Source organism: Montipora foliosa, chromosome 13, assembly GCF_036669935.1.
Source record: "Montipora foliosa isolate CH-2021 chromosome 13, ASM3666993v2, whole genome shotgun sequence".
Taxonomy (NCBI): Eukaryota; Metazoa; Cnidaria; class Anthozoa; order Scleractinia; family Acroporidae; genus Montipora; species Montipora foliosa.
Window position 1 is genome coordinate 30,153,167 of NC_090881.1, and position 10,000 is coordinate 30,163,166.

The 10,000-nt window shown below is 38.2% G+C and overlaps 1 protein-coding gene across 1 annotated transcript in view; it reads right to left on the reverse strand.

Moving 5' to 3' along the window:
• LOC137982034 (DCN1-like protein 1) overlaps positions 1-7,418 on the reverse strand; it is a 10,256-nt gene extending 2,838 nt beyond the window's left edge. The window contains exons 1-6 of the mRNA XM_068829056.1: positions 7,332-7,418; positions 7,011-7,224; positions 6,225-6,393; positions 4,493-4,623; positions 1,254-1,336; positions 9-105 (exon numbers count right to left, since the gene is read on the reverse strand). Of these exons, the coding sequence (XP_068685157.1) occupies positions 9-105; positions 1,254-1,336; positions 4,493-4,623; positions 6,225-6,393; positions 7,011-7,224; positions 7,332-7,334 (697 nt within the window). The 5' untranslated portion in view covers positions 7,335-7,418. The remainder of the gene's footprint in view (positions 1-8; positions 106-1,253; positions 1,337-4,492; positions 4,624-6,224; positions 6,394-7,010; positions 7,225-7,331) is intronic.
• Positions 7,419-10,000: the final 2,582 nt, after the last annotated feature.

A 10,000-nucleotide genomic window follows, 5' to 3' on the forward strand; every position in this document is an offset into this window, starting at 1 on the left:
CAAGCTACCTTCTTCATCATAATTACTCATGTCATCTTCGATCATGTTACTGAAATCTAACAGAAGGTTCCAAGTGTCCTTGGTTATTGCCCTTTTATGATGAAGCTAAAAAGAATTAAGACAACAATATTATCAATGATAACAAATCTTGTCCTATCAACAATTTTTACCAATGATGATGTGCATGGTATTGTAACAACATGTACATACATGTAGTTTTACATAAAAATACAACAAAATACATATAAAGAAACAGTAGGAGCCATAGAATATGAAGCCCTTGGGTTGACTTGATTAACTTCTTGTCTTGTCAATGTACATGCATTGATGGCCACATATACTGCACATGTACACTACACAAATGTCAGCCAAAACATTAGCTCTAGGTTCATAAAGCCACTGGCCAACATGTTCAACAACAATCAGCCACGCATTTATCACATATCATCACTCTATGTATTTTTCTTTCCTTTTCATTGGCCCGTGAAGAGCCCACCACGTGACTGCAAATAATTGCCAACAAATAGGTGTTTTGTTGCAAATAATATTCTGCTCATGCGTAATTGAAATCACGCTCTTGTGTGAAAATGGCAGTTCACTTTCCTTTCCAATTTTTGGAAAAAATGGTGATTTGTCAAAGTCTCACACACTATTTGGCTCAGCCAAATAATTCTTCTTCTCACCACCGACAAATCCTGACATTTTGCTGAATCTCACCCAGTAAATGTACTACTAAGTTGGAGAACTTAGTACATCACAAGTAAAATAAACTATGACTCTGAAAACACTTTAAAAATTATTAAAACAATGTGTGTCATTAACTTAAGTTACCAGTGGGGTGGAGAATAATTATTGCAGAAACTAGAGTAATTTAGTGTTTTTAAAGAAGTACACAAAATCAACATTTTTGATGGCCTCAACTTTCGTACCTGTAAAATAATATGTCTTAAATGTCGCCGGGTAAATACCCTTGCTGCATGCACTTGTTAAGCAGCCTATTTAGTCTACTTATATTATTAAGTTAATCTTTTAGGAGAGGGTTGGGTTGGTGCTTATTTACCTAGTAGGGGACTTATGTCCTATTGTTTTTGCACCAGTACTGCTTTGTACAAATCCTTTTATAAATGAATACCCGGTAAATAAATAAATAAATACAACAGGGTTGTTCGTCACTTAATGTGGTACAAATGAGATGCAAGGTGGTTTTTGGCAATCAAATGCATTAATTCCATAACGAAAAATAAATTACTTACCAGTAGAAACTCACACCAGATATCAAGAAATTTAAATCGTCCTTCAAGAACTATATTCCAATATGCAATGGACATGTCTAAGTCTACAAGAAAAAAAAATATGTGCAAAAATAATGTATGGTATCAGTTAACTAATTCACATTGTAATGTTAACTTGATAAACCAAACCAATGACATACATGTAGGGCTTTCCTTTGCTGGGCAAAAGGGGTTTTTTTTCACATTATCAGTGCTCGACATAGCAACCGCTGAGGTCGCCTGAATGAGACTGGATTTTTTTCACTGGTGTCTAACTTTTCATACTTAGTCGCAAGCCTGGCCACTACGATATTTTTATTATATTATTGTTATTAATCTTTAATTTTTTCTTCATCGAATGAGTACAATGAATGTCCGATAGCGGACTATAGTTCACACTTTAAAGGAAAGTTTTTTTTATCGACTGATAGAAAGTTCATGAGGAGAACAACTTCTAACCAAACTTTCAATCTTGAAATAGCTTACTAACCTTGTGAAATCCTTGTTAAAAATACACACATGCAGGCTGCCATCTTCGGTTATACGTGACATCAATGAGCTCAGCTGATCCCACTTTTCACTCAGAAATGTGAACAACATGAACAGTGTTTCATCCGTCTGACCTATTTGAGCAATTTATGTTGCTGAAAAAAAAGGTGTGACTCTAATATGAAGAGGAATCTCAACAGCTTTGTGTGTTGAGCTCAATGATGTCACATAAATTCCAAGATGGCGGCCTGCATGTGTGTATTTTTAACAAGAATTTCACAAGATTTTTCAAGATTGAAATTTTGGTTAAAAGCTGTTCTCCTCATAAACTTACTATTAATTGATAAAAAAGGATTGTCATTTTGGAGTGAACTTCTCCTTTCACGCACGTACACATGTAGCCTTTGAAAAATGGTGTTTTACGTATCCTTAAGAAACGCAAACTGAAATCTCCATCTTCAATTAACTTCATCCCAGAAGTGACATCTTAATTTTATTTGGAAAGTGCAGATTTTAAATACAGAAAAAGCATTAAAAACTTCAAAATACCTAAAAAATCTATGAAATGCAGTGACCGTGGTCTGCATACTTGCGGTATGCCTTGTGTTTACTTGGTACTATAATTGCATGTACCGTAGCAGTTTTTCCATTGGCAACTGCAATTCTCAGTCCCTATCCACACGAATTCATTTTCGAAAACCACTATTTCTGAAAATCTCCGTTTAGATATAATCGGCCACACTGAGACGATCGAAAACAGGTGTTTTTGAAAACGCTTTTGAAAATGGAGGTCTATTGTTCTAGTGTGGACGGCAAAAACAGACTGAGGTTTTTGAATATGTGTGACATGATTAAACTTTTATGCATGCCTCACAGTTTCCTGTGCACCAAGATGTAAACAAAGCCTGGTAACAAAAACGCATCTTTAGATCTCAGTCTTCAGTCTCTAGTGCGGACAGCCGTATACGATATGAAAACACATTAGAGTGGAGAGGCCCTCAAAAATAATGTGAAAGAAAAGAAATTGTTGTTCATGAAGAATGGTGTTAATAAAATTTATAAAAATGTACCAGTCACAAATGTCGCCAATTATTAAAATTCGTAAACGAGTGAATATAAAACTTAATAGGCGACGTTTCGCCATCATCGTAACACTGTTCTCAAGGCGCAGTGAATAAATTAATGCGCAGATTTAGTGTTTTCTAGAATTAGCATAAGAACAAACGCTCACAAGTTTTTCAAGTGTGCCAATGGAGTCTGTTTGCACCTTGAGAAAAGGGTTTGCAAATTAAAAGCACCTCCAAGGATCAAGAGTATATAAATGCAGATATTACGATCTGGAACATCAAATTCGTTAGCAATGTTATAATTTTCAAGTCAAATTATCCAGCATTTAAAATTTGTACAACCATTTTTACCCATCTCAAGGCTGCTTTACAAGCTCTAATTTTTGGCTCGGCCTCTCTTGCATTTTACCTTTATACAGCCGTTTTTGAGCACCTTAAGTTGCAACTTAGGACCATATCATTTTTTTGGTTTATGGTAGCCTGTCTTTGGTTGAAACGTATAAGGCCAAAAGGGCCAAAATTATTGGCCACCAAATCTGAAAACGTAGAAGCCAGCTGGCCCCTAGTTTTTTTCCTGAGAATCGAGCACTGATTATATACAGCTTTTGTGACTTCTCTTAGTAATTCATAAATGTAATTAGATGTAACAATACCGTTTTGATTCTTTCCATGTGTGTTTGTAATTTTAAATTGTTGCAGTTTTGATACAGGGCCCCTATAAATAGCTTTTAATCAAATGGGTATCCGGTACATCATGTGCCAATATGATAAATATAATACATCCTACGGTACAAGAATAGTTATATCTACATGTATGACCTATCAGTGATGAAAGAAATGAAATCTTAATATTTTAGCATTTCCCTAAGTTGCAAATTAATAATACCGTAATGATGATAACACAGTGTAGTTACAGAGTACCAAATGTATAGATGTACTCTAAGGTGGCCTTCAAACAATAATTATTAACCCATTCACACCTCAAACACCCTAGAATGCCCCCCATTGACGAGTAAAATCGTCTGGCGTTAAATAGCCATAATTTATTACACATGCACCACAAAAGAGATGCTATTAAAGTGCTACTGTGATCAAAAAATCACTTCCTTTTTTTTCTTCAGATTTTGAGAGTGTGATTGCTTCACACTTGACTGGCAAAATTTTGAGCTTTGATTTTTATTTAAAGGTTGTTTACTTTTAGCGTAAGTTTTGGACTTCAAGGTCTGCCATTACTCATGTTCCAAGCTGACCGATTGGACATCAGAGGGTTGGATCTAGGGAAAAGTGACGTCACTGACTCACTAGCTTAAAATTTCAGCGTGTAAACACAGCTTATTATATATGCAAAACACAAGTTTGAAAGTCTGAAAGCCTGAAACTCTTGTGCTGCATATTAATTCAGCCGCATACACAATCATTGCAATCTTAAACCATTGAGTCTTTGACGTCATTTTCTCCTCGATCCAGCTCTCTCAAGACTCCAAAGTTAGTAATGGCTCTCCATGAAATAGGAAAATTCCAGTTAAAATAAACAGGTGGCTTTTTGAAATCAAGGCTTAAAACCTGGGTCACTTACTGTTTAGTTGACATAGTTTTGAAATCCAAAGAAAAGTAAAATCAATTTTTTGGTCATAGTAGCACTTTAATTAATGTTATTACTCTTACCTAGGCTCTTTTGGCCAGGATTTTTAGCAAAATTAAATGTGAACTGGTATAAATCTTTAAATTTGCTAATATCTCTAAGGTCAGACTCTAAACTAGGTAACTTGCTCCGGAGTCTTTCAATTGAATCACACCTGCAATGGTGAAAACACCAAGCATTATCATCATGAATTACAGCAAAATTTCTGACTTAGCACAAAAATGACTCCTACAAAGATCTCCTCACAACAGTGTCTGATTGGTTCAAATAAAGGCCAAAAAATTAGTAACAAAATGTTAACCAACCAGCTGCAACTTATTAAAGCATTACAGACTCTCAAGGGCACTTGTCACATCTATTTCTTGAAAAATCATACCCTTGGTACCAGAGGCTTTATTTTTCTTTCACGAGGAGTGGTTAAAACGGAGAGGTAAAAAATAAGAACCTCTGGTCACCGCAGTTAAGAATCTCACTTCCACGCAATTTCGAAATGAGATATCTTGCCAAACCAGTTTTCTACAGTGGTGTCAATGTTGTACCCAATTCAAGCCCTTTGGGAATAGGACATTTTGATTTTGACAGTTCCCATTGTGCAGCAACCAATCAAAAGCGACATGAAACCACAAACTAATTACAACCCTTAGTAGTTGCGGTTTAAGTTTCTCAGGTGTGACTGGCTTTTTACTCAAACCACCATTTCATATTTTCTTTCAGCTCTAGGCTAGGCAGGCATTCAAGGGACAAATAACGACTGCGATGGCAGCTTTTGGATAACTGAAACCACCATCATGCAAATACAAACAAACTTTCAGCACCAGTTGAAAAATCAAAGATTTGCTACATCCAGACAGCAGGACTGCAAACACTTCCTCATGCTTGATGAAATTCCTGAACAGATTTCAATTCTGTAATCTCCAAAAATCCAGAATTAACTGTGTATTGTACTGTGCAAACCTGTAAATGATTGCTCAAATTCACAGCCTTCCACCGCCAGTTTTGTTTTTGTAACACTCCTGCGCTCAAAACTGGTTTTGTGGCCACTTAGGTGCACTCCCGCCATTCAACCAGTGAAAATGAGTGTTAGATTGTTTTAACTCGGAAAGGACTAGCACTGACTACTCAAATCAATCAGCGGCCATTATCACAAATCATGGAAGTGAGGTTCTCAACTGCCGTGACCAGAAGGTTTTTTTCCCTCACCACGGTGGCTTCAGGGTTCGGTATCGCAGCTTTGCCGCTCATAGAGATGATGCCAAAAAAAAAAAACATCTGGTACCCAGGGTAGAAAAATCACAGTTTCAAATACATTTGACTTGTATAGGTGCCCTATCATGTACTGAGCAAAGAAATAAGTTTTGGGCAAGCAGATTCTTTACTTAGCTCAATAATAATAGTGAGTAGAGTATGTACTGTTTTTCTTGGTATTTAACCAACCCTGTAAAGACACTGTAAGGGAAAATTGGAAAACAATCTCAATTTTTTTTTTTAACTTATGTTCTCTTGGGAACCAGGAGACCAAAGGGAATCTTAAGTACCAGAAGTTATAGTATTAGCTGGATTCATTACCAGTGGGTGTCTAATACATTCTATGTACACTTCTGAACTCCAGCTCATGGACCACTTGGCTACATGTACATGTAGCTTTTGTTGGGTTTTTACCAAAGATCCCTCTCTTACTTGAAAGTATAGTTTTCCATTGAAAGACCATTTCAAAAAATGGGACACCCAACCAGACAAATGAAGAGACAAACTAACCCTAGCTCTACCATCCCATCAGTAAATTCTTTTCTTGTAAATTCACATTGTGTTGCTGCTTTAAATTTCCAAGCAATTATAAGTACTTTAAGGCTAGCAGGATCTAACTTGAGGTCTTCACAGAATCGACCAATACCCTCTGCCATGATTTTGTCCTCATCACTTGGATCTGACAATGTAACAATCAAGTTAAAATTCTTAAAAATACAAATCTTACTATTTTAGTTATGTTAGATCCACCAAATTAAGGAGTACATAACCTGTATAATGGATGGAAGCTGTGACTTTGCAAGAAGGTAGAATGAGTATTTATGTAAATTAAGCAAATAGAATAACCTTTATCCAAAGGTAGCTATAGTACACGTAAGGGTAACCCAAACAGAAAACAGGGAGGGTAGTGTAATATGAATTCAATGTTTACACTTTTTGTTCTGGTAATTTGTACTATTTGGTCACTTGATCACTTACGAACTCGCAAATTCACTACAAACCTTTCCCTTACAAATCACCTTATCTCTTAAATACTTCTGCAATCGCACATGGTTTGAAATACACAAGCTTTGGAATGTCAGCTCGAGTACCAGTGAACGTTAATTAATTTCAGGTACATTATGAATTCCTCGCTGAACGATTCTTTCCCTAAAACTTCATAAGTAGCCAAAATAACAATCAAACATTAGTGACGCTGCAAAACTATGTAACAGGGATATCCTTGATGAAAACACAAATTGTCACAGGACTTAATTAGTAAAATACATTGAATTGTGACAACTGGATTGCGCTTACCTTTATAACGATCAAACAGATGGGCAAGTTTTTTCTTGTCTATCAAAGGTTTTGAATCGATATAATATCTCTCTGGATTTTGGAAATAACTATCTGAAGCCACGTCCAGTCTCCAATCATTTTGACTGAGGCAGTTTATAGCCGTCTTTTCGTTAGTTTCGGTGAAGGTTATAAACTGCCTAACCTTGTCACGCTGCGATGATTTCAGCCTGTGCTGCAAAACCCAATAAAGATAAAAAATATATACTATTTACTCTTGCTGTCAAACACAATCTTTTCAAAGCGAGGATCTTGGCAACAAAAAATGAAAACAAAACTTACCATATCCACATCACAATTACCGCCCAAATCGTCCTTCGAGAATCATTAATTGAGCCCGCACATCGTGTCGTCTTAGCGACTTTTGACAAGGTATTTCATGTATCACCTAAAATAGTGTAGTCAGTATCATGTGCAGGAGAAATTTTTAATATTAAAGTAGTCAAATCAAGCGATAATCACCAAAGCGTTTTTTTCAAAATGGCTGCTAAATTAGCATTATTTTTTTAAATGCACGTTTTTCAAAAAATCACCTATGTAATTACACTAAAATAATTATTCACCTCGTCTTTGGTGAATATATAATTATTGTTTAATTATCCTATATTTAACAATTATTATTCAACACATTGATGACAAAGCACAATTTTCTACGTTTATTAAAAAAAAAAAAGCGGGAAAAACTACCATTTTCCTCGGCGACACACAATTGGGTGTAGTATTGACAGCGCACGTCATTCATAAAACGTGTGGCATAGTTGCGTGCACGTGCCGACTTGAACGCAAGGAAGTCCCGCCGAGACTTTGATGAGCGCCACTTCCTTTCCGCCTTTCGTCTATCTCTGATCTCCACTTTACTCTTAATATCAATGCTGAACCAGGGGATGCGAAGCCTGTTGACCACCGTTTTGGTTTTAAGTGACGCTTGCTTATCAAGAAGTAACTGAAAAGTTGATTGATATAGTGATGAGAGATCATTGATATCTGAGTTATCTTTCGATCGATCAGCCCGTAGCTAGTCCAAGTCTATCGCTCGTAGTTGCCGATAAGATATTAGGGAGCTTAAGCACGCGCCTTTTTGAGACGCGGATGGCAACCGGAAGTGAATATTTCGCACGCCAGGATAGCAGTTTCTGCCACCTTTTTAAACTTAAAGTATCTAATGGTGAAAAGATAATTAGCGATATAAATGTGGTTGTGTGAAGACAAGTTAAAAGGGAAAACAGCTCACTTCCGGTTGCCGTCCGCGTCTCAAAAACGCGTAACGCGGTTTATCAGTATTCCAAGTACATAGCACAGAGGAGTGGTCACTTAGGTACCTCTCAGCTATAGAACGATAGCGATGATCACTTACGGGTTATCACCAGACCCAAGGTGTGGCCACTCTCGTGGGTTGGTACTGTCACGTGCTAAAAATGTCAAGTTGTGCTTGCAGTTGACTTCTTTATGGTAGTTTGAGCAAGGTCAAAACTGAGTAATCTAAACAAGATGCACATCTTTTTCCCAAAACATGAACTAAATTTTAACCTGACTAATAACCACTTCAAGGCTTTAGATTTTTTTTTTCGTTTTCCCTTTTCTTTTGCCTGAGGTAATTCAAGGGCTCTATCACAATACTACGGTACAAAATGAGAAAACGATTAAATTGACCCTACGTCAATAGACACTTAGTGGAACTTAATTTCAGCTGCTGACTCGGAGCGAAACAGCCTGAAGAAACTCCTTTTTCCCTGTTGTAAAGTGTGACTATTCCACCTTAGAAAAATGACGAATCATACGCATATACGAGTGCAACCAGACTTACGGTCAACACATCAAAATCGAAAATGACACACGTACACTGGGTCTGTTCGTGATCCTCTGGGCGCTTCACTCTATACTGGGCATAGTAAGTATCACAATTTTCTTGATTAAAATCTCTTTAGATGCATTCGATAAGTTTCTGGATCATTGGCGTAGGCATGATTCTGGAGCTGCAAGGCCTGTGGCAGTGTGAACAGGCGTAAGTTAACGCGTTCGACGGGTTGTTAGTGGAAGTTCTCTTCCTCTTTCTTTTCTCCACCCAGGTCCTCATCCTCCCTGCCTCTGCCCGTTTGCAGCCCGTCTTGACAGCTACCGTCCTCCACTTAATACGGTCGTCAGCCAGCGATTACCAGTTGCCTACACTGATTTTGGCTGCCTTCATGTCTCTTTTGCAGACGTCTTCGGAGGGAAGAAGCGACCGCCCTGTCGATCGTTTGCCTTGAGCCAGCTGTCCATAGAGTAGGTCTTTTGGAAGGCTCGCGGGGCCCATGCGGTGGACATGGCCCAGCTAACGTAGTCTACGCTCTGAGAGAAGGTCCTGGATAGTTGGCATTTCTACAGTTTCAGGTACTTCTTGATTGGTGATCTTATCCTTCTAGGTGATCCCAAGAATTTTGCGGAGATATCTAAAGTGGAGTGTGTTCTGTCTAGCTTCTTGTCTGGTGTATGCAGGCCATGCATGTCTCACTCCCATACAACACGGTGCCGAGGACGCATACAGAGTAGACTCTGATTTTGGTCTTTAAGTGCAGTTTTGGGCTTAGCCATGCAGACGCGCTTCCGCCGTTTTCCGAAAACCGAGGCTGCCCTGCCTATGCGAGAATTCAAGTCAGTAAAAAGGGAGAGATTAGAGGTGATTGTTGAGCCAAGGTACTTTAACGCGGCCACAGAGTTGAGTGCTTAGTTGCTGATCTGGATGGTCGGCTCAGCATGGGTCCCCATTCCAGTACCTCAGTCCTGGCAGGCAGTCGCGAAGCGGTCTATGATGGCTGATAGTCCGCTCTCTGTGTGACTGACAGAGGCAGCGTCGTCGGCAAAGAGCATCTGTCTCTCAACAGTTCTGTCTTCACTTTGGTCTTAGCGCGAAGACGAGTCAAGTTCAATAGCTTTCCGTCGTGATGTGTGTAGAGGAGGACGCCCTCACTGCA